Source organism: Echiichthys vipera (assembly GCF_963691815.1).
Source record: "Echiichthys vipera genome assembly, chromosome: 21".
Taxonomy (NCBI): Eukaryota; Metazoa; Chordata; class Actinopteri; order Perciformes; family Trachinidae; genus Echiichthys; species Echiichthys vipera.
Genome location: NC_139846.1, coordinates 16642038 through 16668537, shown reverse-complemented (window position 1 = coordinate 16668537; position 26500 = coordinate 16642038). Strand labels below are relative to the sequence as shown.

The 26500-nt window shown below is 43.7% G+C and overlaps 1 protein-coding gene across 2 annotated transcripts in view; it reads left to right on the top strand.

The window, feature by feature from the left end:
- zfhx4 (zinc finger homeobox 4) overlaps window positions 1-26500 on the top strand; it is an 86464-nt gene that overhangs the window by 15082 nt on the left and 44882 nt on the right. For both annotated transcript variants that reach the window (XM_083935989.1, XM_083935988.1), the window contains exons 2-5: window positions 8944-11476; window positions 11972-12190; window positions 12567-12861; window positions 14518-15059. In XM_083935989.1, the coding sequence (XP_083792115.1) occupies window positions 8990-11476; window positions 11972-12190; window positions 12567-12861; window positions 14518-15059 (3543 nt within the window). In that variant the 5' untranslated portion in view covers window positions 8944-8989. The remainder of the gene's footprint in view (window positions 1-8943; window positions 11477-11971; window positions 12191-12566; window positions 12862-14517; window positions 15060-26500) is intronic.

Here is a 26500-nt window from a genome sequence, read left to right as displayed (position 1 = left end):
AAATGTCTGTACAATTAGCAAGGTGTCTGAGTATCCTAAGTGTTAAATGTTGAAGCAGATGTTCTCCTCTCTTCTGTCCTCCTCTCTTGTACTTGACAGTGTAATTGGACAGATAAGCACAGGTTAAGCAAACATAAATCAGCTGACTTTAACACAACCGAGGGACAAGATGTCCCTGCCTGTTAAGACCATAATAGAGTAATAACTAACATTTAAAACAGCCAGCCACCACACTGCTGTGGTACCATGCATCGAATAATATGTATCCTACCATCTGTACTGCTGGCATGTTTCTTGGTCACTTGATATAGATAGACATCTTTCGCCAAATAGGGTAATATTTTTGTCATTTTTTTCCCTTTCCTAAAAAGGAATGAATGTTAGGCAACAAGTAGCCGGAGTTGCTACATTAGTGTGTAATGCTTAATAATAGGTTCCAAAATATCAGAAGAACTTACTGCTTTTGGAAAAGTACTTCAAGCTTTTAATTTCCGACTACTGTGCCTGTGATGAGGCAAGTATTTTAAGAATGCTATTTTTGAGGCTTAGAATGAGCTACACATACAAGTTGTTTCACAAGTGTCCCAGTTATCACAGCTTAAAAATAAGCAGAGAATCGGAGGCTCATGCTAGTTGAAACAGTATAACCAGCCGTTTATATTTGCCAGGTGGATGTGAAATGCCTGCGTCAGAGACTGCTCTCTGTGTCTGTCTGTGAGTGTGTGCTATCCTTGACTGACGTGGACAATGTTTGCTTAACCTCTTCTGCGCTGCACTACCACGGCCTTGTCAATTTAAGTGTGTGTGTGTGTGTGTGTGTGTGTGTGTGTGTGTGTGTGTGTGTGTGTGTGTGTGTGTGTGTGTGTGTGTGTGTGTGTGTGTGTGTGTGTGTGTGAGAGAGAATGTCCAGCAATGGTAGCTTTCATTTTTCATGTACCCAGCAGTATTTTATCTAAACAAACCTGCTGCGAGGCAGACTGAGAGAAAGAGAGGGGTCTGAATCAACACAAATGACTGATATATGTTATTTTTTTCCTGCTGTGATATATAATTGTGTGCATTTACACACACCAATAGAAAACACTTTTTTTTTAGAGACCAGATTTTTTTTTCAGGCTTTGTATTAAGCAGGATTATTAATTTCACTTGGCAAATAATCCCACCCTGCCACCCCCTTTCAACTTGGTATGTTATTGCAAAGAGGAGGTGTGTGCATGGTCTCATGCTTTTGCCTCATCCAAAGGATAAGGCTGTGATTTATGTAACCGCTAAGCCATTTCATATTGTGTATGTTGTACCTTACAAGAGCATGATGAGCAGACTAGATTAATATTTATTTAGCACAGGCAAATCAAGGATTAAGCAGTCATCATTTTAGCACTAATCCATGTCTCTAGTGAGATTCAGAGACAAAGAGAGGCAGATTACTAAACACATAGCGCCGCGAAAACCACAATTAGTTGGTAACTTGCTTTCCTCAACTGTGCTGAAATACCATAGATGTGCGAACACGCGCGAACACACGCAAAGTTTTGCTTTTGCTTTTGCTTAATCACGTCTGGCTCACTTACCTATTACCTATTGTTGTCACTGTTCATCGGCCTCTCCCTGTCTTCTAGTTTCTCTTTCTCACCCTCCTCCTCTCTTCAGAAGAATCCCTCATTGAAATTAGTGGTGGTTTGTCTGATTCACTCATCTGACGTAAATCTGTCTCATGATCTTTCCACTGTCCGAACACACATGCTCTCTCTCTTTCTCTCTCTCTCTCTCTTTCGCTCTCTCTCTCACTCACTCACTCACTCACTCACTCACTCACTCACTCACTCACTCACACACACACACACACACACACACACACACACACACACACACACACACACATACAGACAGACTGACACATGCAAGAGCAATGAATACTTCTTTCTTAGCTCCAACCACGTGGGAGAGGGACAGTTTGCTTATACTGTGTGAGTCTTTGGGTGGGTGTGTGCGTGTGTTACGAGTTATTTGGGAGTCTGTAAATAAAATTACATTCTTTACTAATTTAGTTAAACTGCTTTGCTGGAGATGTGGCGAGAAAAAAAAAGATGAAAGCGCCCTGTGTATGATTTGTGTTTGCATGTTGCAAGATTGTGTATGTGTGTGTTTGTGTGTGTGAATCTGAGTGTGTACAGTGGTAATCTAGTTAGTTCTTAGCACTCTCAGGTGGTACCCAAATGGGATGTGTGTGTATCACTGTTTGCTAGTTCTATCCTCAAGCTTCAGCGTATGCAAAGTGTCCAACGTAGCCTTGCAAAACGGATAATCAAGAGCCAGAGTTGGCCAAAGAGAGCATTTGAGAGCTGTTGCAGTATAGTGAGGGGTGATGTGGGAGGGCAGGGTGCAGGAGGGGGGTTGCAACCAGATGTGAGGGCGATTGAGAGAAAATAAAAAGAAGAGAGATAAATAAAAAGAATGGACAGACAAGTCGTGCTGCGATCGAGAAAGACAGGGAGAAGTACAGAGAGAGAGAGAGAGAATGGCATCCTCAGTTCCCCTTTGCCCTCCTTCCTCTCTCTCACCCGGCCACTGAATGTTAATGGCTTTTCTGCCCCCCCCGCACACACATATATATATACACACACACCAACACACACCCCTCCCTCCAATCCCTCCCCATGGACACTGGCGCTTTGTTTGTGGCAGTGCTTCTATTCTTTCAAACTTAATTACCTTCTTGCCTTTTGTGGCGTCAGGGGCTGGAAGTTTTGCTCTGTGGCAGTGGAGGTCGTCACACATTCTTTGGCGGTGCATTCCCTTAATCTGGGGGGGGGGGGGGGGGTAAAGAGAGCGAGGGGAAGAGTCTAGAGAGTGGAGCTTCAACCAACGTGCGCTTCCAAGGTGGTTATAGTACCCCCCTGTGCATGTGTACGCACGCGTGCACAGTCATAATAGTCAGGGCATAGGCTGCCCTTTGTTTGTGCGGTTCATTTCCAATCAACCCTAATTAACTAGAGAGTGTTTCCAGATTGCCGGCAAAAGAAAAATCCCCACTTTTTTTTCACTCCCCTCGGTCTTTGCTGTTTTAAGTTCGAGGAAGGGGGTTAGAAAAAAAAATGGAGGCATTAACTATGTAGATTGGCTTTGCCTTTGATGCTGGAAAAAAAAAATCTTTAGCAAGGGCAGTAAGTGGTGACTGCGACCCAGCAGTGTCGGACTGTTTATTTTCATGTTTCAGTTTGAGTTTAGTTTGAAATATTGCCTCTTCAAAGGCGTGAGACTTGTGCATATATTTAGACTGGACTGTGTAAGCCCAAAGTCCATTTGTAAAGATGTTAAAGCCAGTCAAAGTTGTCTTTAATCTATTAAACTTTGTCCGTATGGAACTGTACAAGCAGATAAACACTGACATTAAGCTAGGATACACATCCAAAGTATTATAATGAAAAACTGCTTAACGGAAATCAATTTAACTGGGGTCTAAACTCAATAAGATGGTCTAGCGTCTTTGAGGTGGTTGCCTCTAAGCAGTGACTGGAGGACATGATAGATGTTTTCACCTTATCCTGGTTGAAGGTAGGATAGGGGCTGGTGTAATCTGATCCTAAATCAGATTTTGGGAGTCCATCGGTGGAGTGATAGGATTCTCTTGCTGCTCTGAGAGAGAAGAAAACACAAACATGGCTCCTGGGTTCACCATTTGTTCTCACCTGGTCAACAAGTTTGTTTTTGCATACCTGCCTATTTTTGTGTCTACTCTCATCTCACATGTTGCTGATTATTTCCAAGGTCACCCAGATATTTCTTTTTTCCTCTAACAATGACATATCAGTGAAGGACCCAAGGGCTGTTGGGTGTATGTTACCTGAGCAACCAATGAGACCAATTTACTTGTCATCAGCCTGAGGGATAGAACCTGCATACCTACTCTAGGAAAAGAAAAAAGGCCACTTCCGTCCCCTACATTTCACCTCATTATCCTGGTTACCCCTCCTCCTCAAAACCGTACAATCCAGAATCATTGCTCATGTAGGCGTAATTTTGATTTTGACTTGCTAAAAGGCATTTTTTGCGGAGTAGGTAATTTGTCGAACAAGATTCCTGTGCTAAATGGAGTGCGGCTTGCTTTAGGTGTCTGGGCCGCACCTTGCAATAATGATAAGGTGTCTTTTGGTAATGAAGGCCTTTGCTCACAAGGGAGACAGAGAAGAGGACAGGCGGACAGAAAAGGGTGTGTGTGTGTGTATGTGTGTGTGTGTGTGTGTGTGGGGGGGGGGGGGGGCACCAGGGGGATCTTCTGCAGCTAGGGTCTAATATTACACCTCCAGGCAGCAAACAAGGGCTGCATGAAAAACCCTTTGTGAGATTAAGAAGTAAGGAAGACAAAAACACTTGGTCACGCAAAAGCCCTCCCCCTCTCATGCTTTTGCAATTTTCTCCCTCTGTCCTTTTTAAGACTTTAAACAGAGAGCATTAGGCCCTCTTCTGTGATTGTGTGCATGTGTGCATATGTGTTTGTGCATGCATGCATCAGGGCTCTTTGATGGCAACCGAAGCTCCTCTTGCATTGAGAGAAAGGAGATAATTCCCCTCCTCCTTCATCCTCTTCGTTTTTCATCCCTCCGTTTCTGCATGGCAACAAATAAACAGGTCTAATTAGACCAGAGTAGGCCTATTCATTGCACTGACAGTGGGAGATGGATGCGGGGGCTTTCACAGCGCCCTTCTCCTTTGTCTTTGGCTAACGCTTGGTGACATTTTGATAGAAGATTTGGTGTAAGACTGAGGGGCCACATGCCGTGAGAGGGATGACCTTCTAGGAGACCTCAAGGAATGGACACATAGCCATAGTCTCACGCTGTCTTCTGACTTTGTTGTTTGACTTTACAAGCTTTCATGGGTCACCTTAAAGATTCAGCCTGGGTTTAATTTCAGCAGTTATTAGCTGTGCTCACATATGTATCCAAACATTTTGACAAGCAGAGTAAAAAAAAACACATTTTAGATCTCGTCCCAAAGCACAGTTCTGCCTAATTCCAGTGTTTACAGATCTTATAAATATTCGCAGCAATATTAACAGTGCTGTCTGCCCCTTGCATTAAGATATCGGACAGTTAGTGATGACAAATTTGAACCTAACAGATCCCAGTGTAAACAAAGACAGCAGTGTGGCGACATTGAAATTACAGGTTTGGCATTTAACAGGCTGCATATCTGGCTAATGCGTGGTAGTCTGACAGGAGGACAAAAGCAGCAGGAGTAGACCCTGACATCATCAGGAGCTCAGTGTCTCAGGTCTGCACTGTGGACATGTTGTTTTATTGTATTATATTAGCACATTAATTGTAACTAAACAAGCGTATGATTGACATGGGCACCAAAGAAAGCAGTTTTGACCTTTTGTAGTGGCTTTTGTAAGATACAGAATCTTACTTCTATCTAAACCAGAAGGGCTTTACGAATAACCCCAACCAGACGAAGAAGAGAGAAGTTGGAAAAATGAAAAAAAAGAGAACTCCCCTGCCTTAGACTGCCTCTGTATCTCTTGAGGAGCTACTGAAAAGCAGATGGAGGGATAGAAGAGAGAGGAGGGGAGGGGGGAGAAAAACAATAGGCCAAAGAGTCTCTTAGCCCCTTTTCTCCCATCAGAACTAGCAATGTCCAAACCAGGCATTCCTGGGCTATTATTTGCCTCTCACTGGATCTGATCTGCCACTTTAATTACCTTAGTGTATATGTGTGTTTGTGTATGCGTGTGAGCCTGTGTCCGTGTGCATGCGTGTGAAAGCAAGGGGACATGCTTAATTAAAAAACAGAGGTAGGGGCGACTCAGGCCACCTCTTTTGTTCATCTGTTAAAAGAAGGGAACTGTTTCTGCAGTGTGGAAAAACCTTGGCTTCATTGTTAGTTTCTCTCTCTCTCTCTCTTTCTCTCTCTCTCTCTCTGTATCTGTGTATCTATCGCTCTCTCTCAAATGAAAGTAGTCTGGTTGGTTAGCAGAGCGAAGGAAGCCAGTGGGAGAGAGAGCGAGAGAGAGAGAGAGGAAGGTTTCTTAGCTAGCAGTAACATGATCTGTCTTAAAAGAAGCAGGAGTGGGCACTACTGCTGTGAAAGGTGCGAAGCCTGTGGAATGGAGCAAAACAAGCGAGGCAGATAACTTTTCCCATCTATTTATTCTTTAGACAAAATGTCAGGTAACCAGCTCCTATAGAGCTGATTACACGTTATTATATTGATCTGTGCAGGTCTAAAGATTTCTGTGTCCAAAATGTTACCATGAGCTCAGAAAGGTAGAAGAGGAAAATATTATATTCACTTGATAGCAAGACCAGACATCTAATTAGATCTCTGCCCAACTATTCTAAATTAACTCATGCTGAATGGATCAGAAAGACTTCAAACGCCTACACCAAGCTGCATTGCACCACATTGCTCTTTCATAAGAGAGGATGTTTTAAGTTAAGTGCTAAGACTTTAGCATTTGACTTAGATCTGGGATCCGGTTGTCTGAAAGCAAAAGAAAGCTCTACTTTTAAATCCCCACATAAGGGTAAACTATTAAGAGACACCTAATCAAAGTTAACCATTGGTAGCATAGTGTTACTTTGTTTGTCATCGTCCTGCTGGTGGCACGATGAATGGCTCCAATAAGAACCAGAGATAACAAAAAATAATGGACAGTTACGTTATTGTTGGCAGGAAGCACACATGTAAACAGCGGCTAGCCTGTTAGCATTAGGGGTGATATGTCAGTGCCAAGTGCTTAACACATTGACTTATCCATAAGACATAATTCCATACTTAAAGTGTTAAGAGATGCATAATTCATAAACCGCAGTGTTTTATGTCCGAGCTACAATTCAAAGGGGTTGCTCCCCAATGAAATAAGCAGTGAAATGACACCACTGACAAGTAGTAAATCCTGTCGTATGTGTCGCATTAGCTCTCAAACCCACTGCTTCTGAACAGCTTTACCCTCCATCACATTGAAGACAAACCTTGGTAAGAGGGACACTGGTGGAAAAGTGAAAGATGAATTTGTATGACTGCAGGAAGAAGCCTGGTAGAGTATGTTGTTTTGGTGCTTTAGGTGACCGTGCAGTAATTTATGGTAAAAAACCTCAATGAGCTGTAATATAAGTCGCTTTGGAAAAGCCTTTATTTTGTTTATTTTTTTCCCTCATGCTAAATTGGTTTTGTCTTCTTTATTCTTCTTTGTGAGAAATAGGTGAAACAGGCTCAGTGTGTGTGTTAATACAACGTCATGTACATGTCTAGCCTACCTTCCATCTTTTGCCACATCCCTGCTGAACAGATAAGCACTGAAAATCATTTTATGCTCCATATGAATTTTTCTTTAATATCACGAATAGAGACAGAACACAGAGAAAACATAATTTTTCCCTTTTAATCTATCACTAGTCTCCATGGAATCATCTCTGGGATATGTCAGATTAGACCTGATTATAGCGCGTGCACAAACATGCACCCACAAACATACTCACACATGTTTGATTTCATTCCTCACGCTCTTACTGTCCCTCCTACTGGCTTTGTTTAGCCCTGGATTGTTGCAGATTAATCCTCTAATTGCTTTGTAGCTTTGTTGTGAGAGAGAGAGGGAGTGTAGAAAAAGAGAGGGAGAATTAAGCAGCAGGTGGATTGGGTTAAAGGTTAACATGGCTCTTTAAAGCTTTCTTTTAATGTCAGCTCATTTAAACGCAAGCACCTCAAAGGCGCTGGTACTGTATCAAGTGGAAAAAAAACACTGGCATGCACAACTAGTTCATTTGTTGTATTTAGCTGAGCAAAAAAGCAGTTTCTTCTAAGTAGAAATGAAGCTTTAGTTAGTCAATATTTCTTCTTCCCATATGGCTTTGTGTCAGTTGTTATCTTCTTGTTCTATTTAGGTGATGGGAACTTATACCTGTGATTACCAAACAAAATGACTGCGGGGTGCTGTGTGTGTTTTATGGCTTAGGAGGTTTTCTTTTTATATTGTATATGTGCGTTTGTCTGTGTGCCTTTGCATTTGCATTTGTGGCTTGTTGTGAAAAGCCAAGAGATTGAAGTCGTGAGGGGTTGAGAGATGGGCATTCGCCCAGGATTGATAACATCTCACTGGCATTCCAAACATCATTCCTTGTGAAAGCTGATTTTCTCTCTTTCTTTCCTTTATAGTTCCTATATGAAAATAAATTAAAAATATTAGTAAAAGTTTTGTACTTCCTGATCTCTTCCTGCATCTGTGCCTTCATCAAGAAAACATTGCCAACAGGCGGTGTTGTACCTTAGTTTGCGTGACAATATACAGTGTCATACTTTCCTTGTCCACACAGAATCTAAGTCATACCTTAAGGGCTTTAATAGGTTAATAGGTGCGTCCTAATTAGAAACTCCTGACTGGCAAGGACATGCCAAGACTGATTTAGCCAATGATTGAAGATTCTTCTAACTCTAATCTGCTCTTCTTCTGAAAGGAAGATGTTGCATATCAGTTATTTGATGGACCTGATTGATAAGTGTTAGTTGAGCTAGCTGGTACTAGCCTTACATCATGTTTTTTTTAACATAGCATTATCAAACACAGGACACGACAGAGGCGAAACTGCTTCCTGTTTCCAGTGTTGAAAAGTGGTACGGTATGTTAATCAAAGAATCTATTTACTAGAAAATGTGGTTACTCCTATAAACTTACTTACTGTTGGTTGTCATAGGAGATGCTTCATTCATTTATACCTAATTTCCCCTGTTTCCAAGCTCTCAGAGGTAGATAACTGTCATGTTGTTTTGCTGCAACTTAAATACATGCAGAAACTTTTGGTGTGTGTGTATATATAGCACAACACAGTTGGTAGTGGGTGTTAAATAAAATAATGGGAGGTTAGCATTAGTCAACATTATCTGCTGCTCATCACCATTTACTAAATCTCTGTCGTTTAATTCTGTTTTACCCAAACTCAGGTCCCTGTTAGGCTGGATGAGATGAGATCCCCATGTAGTGGTCGTCATGGCAACTTGTGACTCTCCCCCTATGGTGCCATCACGGCAGCAGGAACATGGTGGCCAGAGGCTGGACGCTGCTGCTGAGGACAACTCCGTCATTGCCATGGAGACCAGTGTCACCAACAACAACAACAACCAATTGTCGCCTGCTGCCATTGGAGAGCCAGAGAATGGCCTTGGAGAGCCCGCTGTGAGCCCGCTGAGGTCCATTGCTACCCCCATTAATGTTAGTGCAACCACCGACCCTGTAACTGAACAGAGTCGGAGAGAAAGCTTTACTGCCGGTAACAAAGGGAGTGTTACCGGGACTTTATCAGGAGGAGGAGGAGCAGCTTTGGGTTCGGACTGTTCTGCCCCTGCCACATCTCCTGTGGCACCGGCAAAGGAGATCCCCTGCAACGAATGTTCTAGTTCCTTCTCCAGTTTACAAAAATACATGGAGCACCACTGCCCCAATGCCCGCCTGCCTATCACTGGAGGTCACGAGGAAGGTGATGAGGTTGAAGGGATGATAGGGGAGGAGAGTGAAGATGAAGGGGAGCGTGAAGTTGGTGCTGCAGAAATGGGGGAAATGAACAGTGAGATGGAGATGGAAGAGGATAGTGATGTGGAGAACCTGAGCGGCGAGATCATCTACCAGCCTGATGGCTCTGCCTTCATCCTGGAGGACACCAAAGAGCAGTGTGGCAACCAAGGGGGGCTCTCTGGGCCTCTCCAATTCAGGGGCCTGCTGTCCCCCCAGACGTTCCCCAATGCCCAGGTCAGCAGTGGCCAGAGTGGCCTGAGCCCAGGGGGGGAACGGTCGGAGCAGCCCACTGCACCCATGTCCTTCTATCCCCAGATCATCAACACCTTCCACATCGCCTCATCCCTGGGGAATAACCCCCTAGTGGCCGACCACCCCTCCTTCCCAAATACCTCAGCTGGAGGGCTGGCGGGCGCTCGTCCCGTGTTGCACAGTTTCCGTGTCTATGACCTCCGCCACAAGAATGACAAAGACTATCTGAAGGCGGATGGTGCAGCCAAAAACTCCTGTGTGTCCAAAGATGTCCCCAACAATGTGGACTTGTCCAAGTTTGAGGGCTGTGTTGCCGATGGGCGGCGGAAACCTGTGCTGATGTGTTTCCTTTGCAAGCTGTCTTTTGGCTACAGCCGTTCCTTCGTGACACATGCTGTCCATGACCACCGTATGACCCTGAATGATCAGGAGCAGAAACTGCTGAGCAACAAGCATGTCTCTGCCATCATCCAGGGCATCGGCAAGGACAAAGAACCTCTTATAAGCTTTCTGGAACCAAAAAACACCCCCAACTCTGTGCTACCCCACTTTCCCACGCCTGCCAACTTCCTAGGGCCAGACACAGGGCTCCGTGGCTTGTGGAATGCTTTCCACAGTAGTGGGGAGAGTAATGATACTCTTCAGGCAGGTTTTGCCTTCCTGAAGGGCAGTGCCAGCAGCTCCTCCAATGACCAAACCCCAAGAACCCAAACCATGCCAAAGGCTGAGACCAACCCAAACCTCGGGGGAGGGGCTGGTGCCCACAGAACCCCCAGTGGGAGTTCTGCTGCTGCCACTAGTGGAAACCTGGAAGGTCGGAACTCTGATAATGACTGCAAGGGCCATGTTAGGGACACATGCACTTTGCAACCAAATGGGCCGGACCTGAGCCAGTATCCGCATGTCAAGCGGGAGCCCAGTGCAGTTGGAGGAGAAAGTCCAGACCACGATGAGGATGCTTACTCCAATGGTGGTGGAGTAGAAATGGAGGTAGATGAGGAGGAGGAACAGGCCATGGCCATGACCATGGCGATGACAGGCCAGCGGGCTAACAGCACCAGTAGCAAAGATTTCCCTCTCTTAAACCAAAGTATTTCCCCCCTTTCCAACAGTGTGCTAAAGTTTAACAGTGACAGCAAAGGCCCTGCATCAACCTCCTCTGCCTCCCTGTCTATGTGTGAGAAGCTGGAGATGGATAAGAGCCGCCTATCCACTGCCCTGGCAGCTGCCAGAGAGCGGGAGAGCAGCAATGACTCAACCAGTGAAGCCCTGGCAGGACGGGATGAGTCGTCGCCATCCTCGCACCCCCTTGACATGATGATGTTGCGCAGAGATGATGAGAGTCCTGGACCTCTGCATCAACACACAGGAAATCCCAGTACACCTGGAACTCCAGGGACACCTGGCACCCCTGGTCCCGGTGAAGGGTCCCCAGGTAGTGGGGTGGAGTGCCCCAAGTGTGACACGGTCTTGGGATCCTCACGGTCTCTGGGAGGGCATATGACGATGATGCATTCACGTAACTCCTGCAAGACGCTAAAGTGTCCCAAATGTAACTGGCACTACAAGTATCAGCAGACGCTGGACGCCCACATGAAGGAGAAACATCCAGAGTCTGGCGGATCATGTGTGTACTGCCGCACAGGACAGCCGCACCCTCGTTTAGCCAGAGGTGAAAGCTACACCTGTGGATACAAGCCTTTCCGATGTGAGGTCTGTCCATCTATTTATTTTTTTTTTTTATCTCTGTGGACTGTGTTTTCTCTGTTTTTTTTTTATATCTTCCTGAAATTTCCAAATTATGATAATGTTCTTTTTTTTATGTTGGGTTTTATAAGCAAACTTTTAACCTTGATTTTACATAAAACCTATCTCTGGGCATCTGACCAGTTATGGCAGTAGAACTTTGAATGAATTTTGAATTGTCACTCAATTGGAAATTCAGTGTCATAAGGGAGGAAGAGGGGAGTTAAATATGTTTGACTTTCTTTATATATATATATATATATATATATATATATATATATATATATATATATATATATATATATATATATATTATACACCTATAACCACTATAAAGGTTAAAGGTAATTTTGAAGACAATCTGAATTCTAAGACTAAATCATTTTTCAGATATCAGCTAGTCTTTGTTATAAATGCATTATATGTATATCATGCATCACTGTGTTAATCCTTCCCTCTTAGGTATGCAACTACTCAACAACCACCAAAGGCAACCTAAGCATCCACATGCAGTCGGACAAGCATCTGAACAATGTACAAACACTCCAGAACGGTGGAAGTGAGGCACAGTACAACCACAACCATAACCATGCCAACCCTGTGCCCAGCGCCAGCCTCAGTGGAAGCTGTGGGGCACCCTCGCCGTCCAAGCCCAAACAGAAGCCCACTTGGCGCTGTGAGGTAATGAGACAACAGTGTCATTGTATCAATGTGGTAGCTACATACCAATTTGCTTGTTCCAATATTCAAACAATGAGGCAATTATTTCCCTCTGCGTCACTGTGTCTATTATTTTTCTTAGCCACATCATCTGACCTCTGGTCATTATAAAACTGAATTTCTCCCAATTTCTCATGCATTGTCTCCTAGTAAACCATAAGAAATTAATCAGAATGACGGCATTACTAAAATGCTTGCATCTAATGTTATTCTGTGGATTAGATATTAAGATTCAGTTGTTGTTGATGTTTTTGCTTTAGCTAAATGTAAATGATAAATTGACCATGTGTTTTTATGAACATGCATTATATAATGAATTATAATTTCATTTCAACAGGTGTGTGACTATGAGACCAATGTGGCGCGGAACTTGCGAATCCATATGACCAGCGAGAAACACATGCACAACATGATGCTTCTGCAGCAGAATATGAAGCAGATCCAGCACAGCCTCCATCTGGGCTTGGCCCCAGCTGAGGCAGAGCTTTACCAGTACTACCTGGCTCAAAACATGGGCCTGGCAGGTGTGAAACTGGAGAGCCCAGCCGGCAGCAGTGGCCCAGACGCTCAGATGATGATTAACCCGTTCCAGCTAGATCCTGCAACCATGGCTGCTCTTGGATCTGGTCTAGGTGAGTGATATTGGAACTGAAACAAAACCCCCTTTACCCATTAGTCCATTAAAATGCAAAAAAAGACAAGGCTTTTTTGTTTCTTTTACCCTTCACTTGGTCAGTTTTGTGTGTTTTGTCTTCTCTATCTGATCTCATCTGGGTATTGTTTTTATCTCTGTCTTTCCTCTGTTGCTCGTCATTTTTCTTCCTTCCTTCTTACCTTTTCTTTTTCGGCTCCCATCCTTTTTACCTTGCCCCCCACTGTCGCACACTCTCCTTTCTCTTTCTTTCTTATCGCTTCTCTCATATTGTCCCTCTGCCATTGTCTCCTTTCTTTGACCCCTCTCACTGATTAAAAAATGATTATGAGACGCCACATGAGAATTATTCTTAATCTTTCATTTGTAATTTTCTTAAGTCAGCTTAATCCCCTCCATGCACACCCCACCCCACCTTTGCTCACCCTAGAGAGGACTCACACACATGTAAAGACACACATACACACACTTTCACACAGCAGGAAGCGGATTCCAGTAGGAGTGAGAGAGATTTAACAATGACCCTGCAGTGTTGCACACCCACTCCCTCCTCTAGTGTGGAGGTCACAGCCCAGCCAGCAGATGTACTCTCAGTGAATTACACTGATAACACACAGCTCCCCATAGTGAGCGCAGCTGTACATAGGTTTAGATGGTGTGTGCAGGATATTTATATATTCAAATACTCATACAAACATGCACGCATATGTTAAGGATGAATGAACATGCTTACATGCTTAGACACATTTTAGATATGCAGGTTCTAATTTTCTGCTCACATTTTACATTCAGGTAAAAATGTGCTATTTTACAAAACAAGCACACAGCCACACACAAACACACATCTAGTCATCCACTAATTGGGTAAATTATACCTAAACTGTAGAAGGAGAAAAAAGTAGATGACGTGAAATTGTTAAATCCTCTGTGCTCAAGACGTGTTGAGATATTATCTGACAAAAGACATGATGAGCTTTGGTAGCATGCATAGAGAGACAATGAAGGGATCAAATGAAAGAGTTAATTACATTTCTGTGAATGGCAGATCTTTTTTTTGTCCCAGGGTGGGCGGGCAGAAGAAAGAGAAAACTTGTATAATGCATTGATCAGCTTTTGAAATCTGCTTGGATTTGAGAAACGCTTGGAGCCTTAAAACCGTTGTCCCACCATTACTGAGAGCAGTAATTAAAGCTACCTGATGAGCGAGTTAGCAAGTTGAAAAGGATGATTGTAATTGATCCTGATTCAATCCTATTAGGGTTTTTTATAGACAAGACTTTGTAAAGAGCCCTAGTCCTCTGTGAGGCTTTATTTTATCAAATCCTTTTGTGTGAGAGAGGCCTGCATGGAGGACTCACTTTTCTCTCCACACTTAATTTCATTAAAAGAGCCTTTTCTTTTTCTCTCTATCCTTTATCCCTCTCCATGCATGTCAGCCTTTCATTTTCATGTGAGCTTTGTCTTTCTGTCATACCTCTTTGTGTTTATGTACTATACTCCCCGGCCCGCCTTCTATCAGACATGTTATGCTTCTATGCTTCCATGTATGCAGTTCTTTATAAAACTCCTACCTTTTATACCTTTCTGTCTTTTTCTTCGCTTTCTAACCTGCGTTCTCACTCATATTTCTCCACAGTGAATAGTGACCTATCAGCAGAGTTGCGTCTTGCCAGTGGTCAACTGATGCCAGACGACCTATCCATGGTGTCCTCTGGTGGAATGGGGGGTATGTCCTCATCAGACCCCTCCCTCTCCTCCTTGTCGCCACCTATCAACGACCCCTCACTGCGCCTCTACCAGTGCGCCGTGTGCAACTGCTACTCCACGGACAGCCTGGAGGCTCTCAATGCCCATGTCAATGCTGAGCGCTCTTTGCCCGAAGAGGAGTGGCGCTGCGTGGTCGGCGACGTCTACCAGTGCAAACTCTGCAGCTACAACACGCAGCTTAAGGCCAACTTTCAGCTGCACTGCAAGACAGACAAGCACATGCAGAAGCACCAGCTGGTGGCCCACATCAAGGAAGGAGGCAAAGCCAACCAGTGGAGATTAAAGTGTGTGGCCATTGGCAACCCTGTGCACCTCAAGTGCAACGCCTGTGACTACTACAGCAACAGCGTGGATAAACTGAGACTACATGCCACCAACCAGAGGCATGAGGCCGCCATCCGCCTCTACAAGGTAAAAATGCATTTTTATTTTTAGAGGACACTGATATTATAGTGTAAAGCACAATACAGCTATAAAAGCATTCTTACTGGAATGCTATATCTGTGGGACACCCGCTCATGAGAAAAAAACACATGTTTTTGTTTATAAAGTATTTGCCCCATCCTCTTTACTGCAGTGTCACATGGATATAAAGTTCCCATGAGAATGGAATGACTGAGATGGAAAAGGTCACAGTTAGAGCACCCAGAATGATTTCCATCGGATATGGGTACATGTCCTGCTTATGACCAGCTGGCACTACTTGTTACTCTTAATTATACACAAGTCACGTCCTATTAGGGAGTTTCAAATGTTTCAAAGTTTTGATTATCTTCAGCTGTCTTTCAGCTTGTTTTTTTCCAGCTGTAAATAATTCTGGAATAATTCAAGAATTTATTTTCAGGATAAGGGAGTAGATGCATATTGACAACTTTTTTGTTTTGTCAATGTGCCTCTACTTTTGAACAATGACAAAGTAGACCACATTCTTTACATGGTACTGCTATATGCTATATGACCCCTACGTGATGCACATTAAACAATCAAACTTTACAAAAACTATTTTTATGTAATGTCTGTCAGTGTTTGCTTACATGATCATTTATCTACACAGTCACACAGCTCTCCTGCAGACAAACACTTCCTGTTTTTTTAAGGCCGATAGTGGAACCTTTTTTTTCCTTGGGATTTTTTGGTCATGACTTGTTATAGGGTTACCACACTAGTTGCCCATCAGAGTGGTGATCTCACGCCAAAGTAACTTACTTAACTAATTCAACTCTTAACTCTCTGAGCAGTTCCTGCAAAGAAATTCTACACAGCCAATATTTGGCGTCTTTCTCCTCTCCGGTATATTTACGCTGATTTAGTTTGTCAGATGTCTCCTTCAGCTTAATAGGATGCCGTTTTCCGAGGCCTTGACCTACAGGACAGGATCAAGTGCATTACATTGATGAGGATTTGGCAGTGGGAGGTGTTTGTGTACAGTATGTTAGTATGTTGTGCCTTAAATGTAGACAACTGCAGTAAGAGGATATGAAAATATAGTCCTATTAATGTGAATATAGAACTACAATTGTATCACTTATCTACCCACCGTTGTATTATAATTAGAAGACTGTCACAATTATTTGTTCTTATTTTCCAAGTAGGATTTATCTTTTTAAATAGCTGTAAACTGTCAGTGGTAGTTGAAAGTTGAAACAGGACACTCTTGAGATAGAATGACAACCAACAAATACTTTAAAATGCAATGTTGCATTTATAAAATTAGTCTTAGTCCACTGACCCACAAGCTTTAGTCACTCCTTTCAATATTTTTGTGAAAGGGGTCCTGCATTGCAAAGTGATCTTGATCACAGTGAATTGTATTTATTCAGAAATCTGTGTCCAATTCTTACTTACAGCTCCAAGGCTTGAGTGGATAAGCACATTGGCATTCTTAGGGTTATTTAAAACAGTCGTAGTTGACTTAAACAGGATGTACATATTGACAAAGGATTGGACGACAATCTGGCAAAGACTTGACTTGGCATGGGATGAGTTGGAGATGTCTCTCCTCAGGGATTGTGCACTAATTGCACAGACATATTTAAAATAAATAAATTCTTAACAAAGATGCTGCTTGCACACTGGCCTACATACAGCTAACCTGTAAGATTAGTTTGATTAGTCCACACTAATTAGGATCTCCTTACTGCTGTCAGAGGAAGACTTTAGCATAGGTGTGTGTGTGTGTGTGTGTGTGTGTGTGTGTGTGTGTGTGTGTGTGTGTGTGTGTGTGTGTGTGTGTGTGTGTGTGTGTGTGTGTGTGTGTCTTTTTGTATGCACGCAGGCCTGAATTTTAGAGTGTCGAGCCACTTTTGGCAGCTTTTTAAGTTGATTTAAATGAGGCAATAGCCGGATAGGTTACCTAGGCTACAGTGAACACTGGCAGCTATGTAATCATGCAAACACGGCTATTTATATCATTTGTGATTAAATGTACAAACCCAAGAAGCACAATCAAGAGAACACAAAAATGAAACAAAGAGGCTTGTCTGAACATTTTTGTAGTTTAGTCCTTTTTTTTGCTTTCCAAGAAACTTAAAGATCCCATATAGTCAAAAGCAAGATTTCCATGTCCTTTTTTATTATGAAGCAGGGCGAGGTGTAATAAATACTGTGAAAGCGTCAGAACATTTAATCCACAGAGATAGCACACAGCCCGAATTCAGTAAATGTGTCTTTTAAACGAGCCATCAGGACTTCTGTACAGTTGTGGTCATAGCTATACTATATATATATATATATATATATGTAGAAAGTGTCATTGCAGTGTTAGAGTCATTCCCCGACTGCAATGGGGGCAGTGCAGATGCAGAAGAACCTTTGGGAGGGAGGCTTCATGAGACAGGTGCAACCGAGGGTGAATACACGTATATTCAGACAGAAAGTATGAGAAAAATAATGTGCTTTCTTTCCTTTTTTTACATTAAAGTATGTAAACATGTTCTTGTGAAAATGAGCATATGTTTCCCTTAAGTAAAGCAAGGGAGTATCCTTTTAGGCACCAACACCAGTTTAGCCAAGGCAAGTGAGGGTCATCCCGATGCCCCCTCTGTGCACCCATACACCCCTGTACCTCATCTACCCACCCACCTACCCCGCAGGCCTCAACAAATCTGTTCCACAGATGACGCTTTTAATGCCTCTGGCAGAAATCCCACTATTTTACCCTTGGACATGTGGTAGTAAAGCAGAGAGCGGGGGAGAGAAAGTATAGAGCAGCAGAGCAAAGGCAGAGGGAAAAAAAATCATTTCTTTATTTGACCAGAAAAACACCTCTCCTTTTATGTATTGGCAAAGGTGAAAAGCACATGGGGATGGAGGTAGCTTGGCCGAGCGCATAAAAGATTTGAGTGTTGACGACTTTACCATCTGTTTTTTTGGAAACACAGAATATCTTTATGGCATGGGAAACCATTGAAGATACAAACAAAAAGCATATTCAGGAGATTTTATGGCCGCTTTGTAGCAGCAATGGAGTACTTCTAAGGGGAATTGAGAGTTTGAAAGTGGGTTTTTTTTCCCAGACTTTGAAACTGCAAGAGGGAAATGACATTAGCAGCACATGGACAGTCAAGTCATCTGGTGTCCAGGGCGCAGCAGGTGGTGCAGGAAGTCCTAAGCCTTATATGGAAAAAGTGGAGGTCTACGCCTCTGAGGAAATGTAGGAAATCTGATTGGTTACTGTTTTTGTTTTTAATCAGAATCTCCTGATATAGAATTTCGTTGGAAATTCAAAGTGAACATAGAACCTCACTTCAGTATTATCACAGCTGTCAAGTGCAAGTCTTTATCCCCTGAAAACATTGTAAACGCAAAAAAGGAAGATGTTACGGTTATGTTAACGTTTGTATGCTTGCAGCCTGTGAGGTCAGCTCTGCATTAAATGTTGCAGTAGCACAGCGTGTCAATAGCTGGCCTGGCTCGTGTTTGCCTTAGCACTGAATATGATGATGTATGGTTTCGTTATGATATTTAATAACAAACACTGGCCTTAATACACATGGAGACAGAAGTAAATCTGTCAGTGCCATTCAAGTACTGCAGGGCTAAGTAGGGGGTTTAGTTTGTAGTGAGTGTGTGTGTCTACAGAGTTTTGAGGTTTAGATCTGGGCTGTGCTTGCCCCTGGGTCATTAGGAGTTGAGAATGTTCATGGTCAATGTGGCATGGTCAAGGACCACACACACGTACCCCCCTCACACACACACACACACACACACACACACACACTGCCTCATAGGCCATTGCACCTGTTTCTCAGATGGCTGTCCGAATAAATCTTAAACTGTCCTCAGCCACCACACCACCCCCGTCTGTCTGTCCAGCTTTCCGTCATAATTCAAGCGGAAATGGAAGTTCGGGGTCCATTGCATATTTCCATATCTCTGTTTTTCTTTTTATTATTTTTCCCTTCCTTCTCTCCCTCTCGCTGTCCTTTGAACTCAGAATCTCAGGCTTATAAAATGCTCAACTTTTTATGACAGAGATGGAGGGGGGGGGGTCGATAGAGTGTTTTGCTAGTGGGACATACAGAGAATGAGAACAGAAATAGGTGTCTCTTTCCCTCTGTCTCAGTCTTACAATCTTTCACTCCCTCCATCTTGCCCGCTCTCTTTGTTTTGTCTCTGACTCTCTATTTTCTCCCATTCTCTCTCCCTTTCTATCTCTCCCCTGGGGAGCCGCAGATAGGCCATCTCATTACCCATGATCCTCTTGGCAACACCATGGCCGGGAAACGAGGGGTAGGGGGAATTAAACGAGGGGAGTGAGGAGGGAGGGAGCGAGGGATAGAAGAAGAAGAAGAAGAAGAAAAAGAAGAGGGAAGGGGGCTGGATTTGTAGATGCATCAAAAGAAGAGTCTTCCCTTTTCTCAATTTCATCATGTCCTTTGTATTTTTCCTCTTTATTTATTTATTTTGGGAGTTTTTTTTCTTTCAATCTCACAACAACATCCCCCCCATCCCCGCCTCACATTTTATTCTCCTCCATCTCCCTCAGATGGAGATGGCTGTGCTTATGCATCTGTGATATTAAGTCTACCGCTGTGCCTTGGCTATTAGCAAGGGTCAACCCTGCCCACTCTCATTTGAAAATCAAATGGCCCTATATATATGCAGCCCAAATTATTGGACTGTCATTTGGACTTGTGTGATGGGGAAATGGACAGGAGATTGACTCCCATAGATTTGCATAAAAGCCATTGTGATGGTCCCCGAAATAGAAAAAAGAGACTGGATCTATTTCAAATGCATGACACCGTTTATGACACACACTCACATAAATGCATATGTGCATACAGAGGTTTGTATTACATACATTTATAGAGAAGCTCACAGAGTAATTGCACTCATGCAATTGTAGTCTTGGTTATCCAGTTACTATTTTCCACTTGAGCCCATGTCCGATCGTTCCGGGCACAGCCTCTTGATCAGTGCATCGTTGTCTCACACTCGCAGACAGACCTAAAGAGTTTTACTTCAAAAAGGAATGTTTACAGACACACACTTCACACTAGATTCTACTTGACTGCAAGATATAGATTTTCATGTTCCGTCATGGAGACTGATGATGCAGCCTGCCGCCAAGAGTTCAGCGCTGTAAACCTGAGCAGACGAATGGATTCACTTCAGTGTTTTTGCCGGAAAGGTTGTCTCTCGGTCTGCCTGTCGGTCTGGCTGTCTGTTCATTTTTCACCTCTACAAGTTGTTCTTTTGCCCAGTCTCTCTCGCTTTCTCTCTCTCTCTGTCTCTCTCTCTCTCTCTCTCTCTCCCTCTCCGTCTCTCTCTCCGAGGCAAAGAGACGCTGGTTAGTAGATTATTCAAATCGTCTCCTCTTTCACCTGCGTGGAGATTACAATGGAAATCTTTCAGAGGTCCGCGGGGCAGTGAAGTGGGGGATGGAGGATGGCGGCTAATTAAAGCATAAAAGCAGGTGTGTGTGTTTGTGTGTGTGTGTGTGTACGCTGTTGCTTTGTGTGTTTGACAGAAAGGTTGAATGGATGGACTTCCCCACCCTCCCCCCTTCTTCCTAATAATCCTCATAGATATTAATAAGAGTTTCACCCGTTCTCCCTCCAACGCCTTAACCAGATGGTCCGTAAAGCATTAGTGTGTGTATGTGTGTGTGTGTGTGTGTGCTCTCAGTGTCCAGCTTTGGTCCAGCTCCTGATTGACACTCATACGTAAGGTTTAATTACCCTAGCCCCCCCCCTGCCTCGCCACCCTCCTCTCCTCTCTACTTTTCGACACTCCCTTTGGTGAATTAGTTAAGGCCTGCAGACTGTGATGGTAGAGGCTTTTTTTTAACTTCCTTTAGCAAGGTGTGTTTCTCTGCAAGACAAAGACAGTCACAGGGCTGGTTTTCTCATATTTATAGCCAGATGTGATCCTCTTCATAATCATCCCCACTCCTCTCTGATCTGCGGGTCATTTGGGCCGGGCCAGGGCCAAGCCATTTGTCCATGTGCAGGGGACTGTGAAGCAGATTGGGGCTGACAGGTATGGGAACGATAGTTGGGAGGGGGGGTGCAGTGTCTTTCCAGACCACCAGAAGGAAGGGAACATCGCAGGGATGCAGGAACAAAGGAGCTAGCAGGAGTTTGTCTTTTTTTTGTCCTTTTTTTCCCTCCCCCTTGGTTCATCTGATCCCTCCCTCCCTCGCTATATCCCCGACACCCACCCAAATACAAACTTCCCTCCTCCTCCTTCCATTTGTACACCGCCTACTCTTACACCTTTTTTTCATCCTCAATTCCTCCCTATCCCTTCTTTTCTCTTGGGTCTATATCATCCTGTTGGCACAAAGATAACAGGAGTGTTGTTGTTTTGGGTTTTTTTTAAAGACAAAAAAAAGGAATAATCAAAGAGGGGCGCATGATCTCAAATATGATCTCTCGGGGCACGTTGCCTTCACTTTTGATACCTTGATTTGATCAGAGCAGCTTCAGACGGATCACATGGCAGCGAAATCAGATAAATATTTTTGTGTAAGTTCATTTGTGTTACGTTTGAAATCACCTGACATCAAAACGCTCTAACGTCTAATTTGTAGCCTCTTTAAACATCTGCCAATTAGGGACAAGTAGGTGTTTTATTCTTGAAATAGTCTGAAATGTTACATGAGCTTTAAAATGGTATTTAGATAGAACTATCACGCGTTTCCCCTCTTATGAAGCTATCAGGATATTGATATGGACAAAGTTGAACTGAAATACTCCTCAACACCCTTCCAAATCAATAATCAATCGATTGGAGGTAATTGTGCCTCCCTTGGAACGGTCCCAAGTCTCCCTCTCTCTGTCACTTTCTCTCTCCTTCTCACACGCTCTCCGTCATTATCAGCATGTGGCCCAGTACTCGGCATTTCAGCATTCCAGCTGTAATTGATTTTAACCATTAGGTGCTCAGTGAATAGATAAGTAGTGGGAGATATTCGATTATACGGTGAAAGAGAGAGATGAGGATGAAAAGAGAAAGAGAGAGAAGAGCAAGAAAGACTGAAGGATGTTGTTGGAGAACCGCAGAAAGAGGAACTGACCTGTCCCGCTGTCTATCTGTCTCTAGCACTGGTCTTCCATCCTTGCAGCAGCGCAATAATGCTGACCTCCTGTGAGTTCAAGCAGCTTAGTTTCTGCGAGGTAATCCCTAATGCTTTGAAATAGACCTGATAGAAAGCCCACTTACTTGTTCGGGATTAATGTGGTTTTGATGGGGGGTGGGGGGCGTCCTGAGTTTTCGGCACATTTAGTGAAATTAACCCATTGGAATTATATTCACCTCTAATTGCAGAGTTACTTGCACAGGGATCAGGAGCGGACTGTCTTTAAAAGCATGTTGCACTTTATCGGCAGACAGATGGGATACTTCCATTTAACATCCTTCTATAATATCGGCCACATGCATTAATATGCTGCCTGTGTCTATTGTTTATGTTTAGATTTACTCTGCTGGTGGCCACGGCGCTATTATTCCTTTCAGTTGCTCATCCCCTACAGAGGCCATTTTGAATGTGAGTGCAGCTAAGGGTGGTATTGCTTTCCCACTGTTTTCTGAAGATATAAGTCTGATTTTTTTTTTTTAGTCTGTCCTTTCTCCTCTTTTCCTCATTCTGGCAGGAGTGTAGGTTAGGACTCTGGGTAGGGGTGGATGGAGGGGGGTGATGGGGGAACAAAGGCAAACATTTGAGTAATCTTCAAAGAGCCCATTGGTATGTTGAGTGGACGCTGGTATGCGGACTGCGGCTGAGGCTTTTTCAGGGGAAAACAATATCCTTCCTTTAGACAGCCGGGGCCTGGGCAAACACCACCAGCCAGGAGACTCTGCCCAGTGCTGCCACCACTATCAGCTTACCCCTCAACTCCCATGGCCCCTCGCAGAAAAAACGGTAGGGTCCTCTGTGTTGCCGGAACAGCACAGAGCTCATCATTATGGGTTTATGGGGGTAGACGGAACATCCCAGGTTGTCGAAGGGTTTTGGTTCACGTGATGTGTCGGAAGCTGTTACCAATTGTTATCTCCGTGAGACACAGTCGCTATTGAAATGTTTGAGTTTTGATACGGAAGTGGTAAAGCTGACAGATAGACAGAGGCGCAGACTTAACGGTGCTGCTGAAGAGGTGCTTTTATTATGTTTTCCCCGGCAGAGGTACCACTCCAACGTGTGCTCATACACACACACTTAGACACAGCTTGTACACATCATCAGGCTACATTGTTATAAGAAGTGTGCCAAAATGTTACATTTTATTGTAAGGAAGTGGACTTTATAACATAACATATAGTATTATTTAGTACATAACGCTGTAAAGTTGTAGACCAAGTAGTCATGTGTGGTGATGTATCTAGGGAACAAGTAGCATGATAGCACACTCATTACATAGAGTTCTTGAAGGAAAGAAGCAGACAGTCTGCCATTTTGTGACAGTTTCAAAATGAACTCCTTTTGTCCAGTAATCACTAGCCATTTTCTCACGAGGATCCACCCCAGGGATAATTTCTCCCATTTCTCTGTCATTAGCAGGGCCTGGTATTAGGCTTGTGTTTTGTTCCCTGTACCTTTTGTTTTGTGCTAAGTGAAACCATGCGACAGGGTAGGGGCTAACTGGAAAACAATACTCCCCTTCACAGGCTCAGGAATGTGTAATTAGTGATTTGAACCCAACACTCGTCTAGATTCTTCCCTATCATTCTCTCTCTCTCTCTCTCTCTCTCTCTCTCTCTCTCTCTCTCTCTCTCTCTCTCTCTCTCTCTCTCTCTCTCTCTCTCTCTTTCTCTTTCTCTCTCTGTCTCTTGTTCTTTTGTTCCCTCACTCTCTTTGCCTCTCAGTTTATCAGTTGGTTTCTCTCACTGTATGTTTCTGTCATTCCTTTTGTCTAACTCTCTCTGATAGACAGTTTTCAGCAAGTCTCCATTACGAACAGAGCGAAGAAAAAAATTTTTGGCAAAAATCGCGGCTCCTTTCTGCACCAGAATTATTTTCCCTTCTCTTCCCTTTCAGTTTTAGTTAAATATAACAACATCAGTATAGTACAAACCTCTTTGATGGTTCCAGCCAATAAACTGAAGCCCCGGATGTTCACCGCCTTTATTTTTGTTTTTCTCCCAGTGTGTCATAGATTCTGTCAATTAGACCTTGCCTTGATTTCCTAAGAGGTTCTTTACATGTTGGGAAAATAGGAAAATGATGAACCCTACCCAAAAGCATGTTATTATTTCGACAGTATCCTTTCCCTTGAACAGCATTGGAAAAAAGATAATCCCACGAGCATGTTAGCATTTCAATGATCTTGATCTCAGCATTTTATGATCTCTGTCCCATTGTAAATTGATGGAAAAGATAATCTCAGCTGCAATATGGTTTAGGGAAATGTGGAGGTCTGGTCAATCTCACCTGGCTGCGATGGAGACAAGCGGGGGCTTTTAGACCTTAATGGGCTAAGGTCAGGATGGCTAATAGGGAGTAAGTGGCTGAGCCATGCTGTCTAAATCTAATGCTAATGTAAATACTGATCCATTTTCATGGGGGGTGGAGGTGAGCTGGCTTTCAAGACACCTAACACACATACATGCACCGCTGAGTAAGATTTGTCCTGGTGTCTGAGGTCGGTACATTATAAAATATGTGGTGACTGTGCTCGAGACAAAAAAAAGGTTTTGTGTGTGTGTGTGTGTGTGTGTGTGTGTGTGTGTGTGTGTGTGTGTGTGTGTGTGTGTGTGTATGTGTGTGTGTGTGTGCGTGTGTGTGTGTGTGTGTGTGTGTGTGTGTGTGTGTGTGTGTGTGTGTGTGTGTCTGGGCAACAGAGAGAGTAAGAGATAGAGAGTCAGATGAGATTTTTCCAAGCGAGGGCCCAGAGGTCAGGAAGCTGTGAACTTCAGATTGACCTCTGCCCCATACGTCAGACACACTTACGTCACTGCTACAAGAGTGTGTGTTTGTGTGTGTGTGTGTGTGTGTGTGTGTGTGTGTGAGAGTGTGTGTGTGTGTGTGTGTGTGTGTGTGTGTGTGTGTGTGTGTGTGTGTGTGTGTGTGTGTGTGTGTGTGTGTGTGTGTGTGTGTGTGTGTGTGTGTGTGTGTGTGTGTGTGTGTGTGTGACTGCATACCCATGTGTGGGAGTCAGGAAAATGGAAGGCAAGACTCTTAACTGGAACTAACTCAGAGTTACATTATTTTCCAAGCTCTTCACATAGCCATATCACTGTTGCTTCCTCATTTTTTTCTGCTGACAAATAACAAAGAAGAAAGAGGAAATGGAGTGAAAAAATATGGAAAAAAAGAGAGGGAGAGAGAGGGGGAGAGAGAGAGAGAGAGAGAGAGAGAGAGAGAGCGAGAGAGCGAGAGAGAGAGAGAGAGAGAGAGAGAGAGAGAGAGAGAGAGAGAGAGAGAGAGAGAGAGAGAGCTCAGAAGTGACAAAAAGCGTTGGAAAGCTAGTCTGAGAGACTCATTGTGATAATCCATTTATTTGGCTTGCCGGCCATTATGAGTTGGATGCTTATTATTATTGGGTGACCTAAGCTAAGTTCACCCACAGGCCCTGCACCTCATAAACAGGACCCAGAGCTCTGATAGCATGTGACTCCCAGCAGGCAGAGCCGTAGAGAAATGGGAGAGGCAATTTAGTTCTAGGAAATATTTTTTTTGCATTTATGAAAGTGAGAGCCTGGTAGTAAAGAAAAGAAGGACGGCGATCAGGAAAGAAAAGAAGGTCTGGTTGGTCAGGGGGGATTTCTTTTCTGGGATTGTTTTGTTTCTCCAGTATCTGTAGATCGCACACAGTGGCCTGGTAGGAGTGAGAGCGTGAGACAAGGAGATGTACATTGTGTCTGTGTATTTGTGCAAATGCAATGTGCGCTCAGCACTTTTTGTAAGTAGCTCCATTTGCATATTTGTTTTTGTGCGAGTGCAGCACTGAATCTATCTCTCTACACACTATATTTGCTGCTCTCTTTATCTGTGGAATTGAGGTGGCACATACCTGGGCCCTCAGCATCTCTTTTCAGCAGTGCAGTTGCCAGCAAATCCATTGGCAGTGATCTTGCGTTACATCTATGTCTTGGGGGCTGAGCGGCGGTTAGCAGTAACATGTGTTAGGGAGGTGGTAGCACTGATGGAATTCTACACTTGGCAGCCTTCCAGGCAGCGCTGGTATGTGTTTAAAATACTTTCAAGGAACAAAACACGCTTTTGTTGTTTGCCGGGCCAAGTGGGGCTGTTTTTGTCTCCGATGGCCCCCGGGGGCCCAGGGGATAGCACCGGAAGCTGGTGACGTTCCAAAATAGAAGATATACCCAACAACAAGCTTCATGCTTCCCCTTAAAAAACACTGATGAAAGGAGATAAAGAGGTTTTTATTTTCACAATGTGTTAG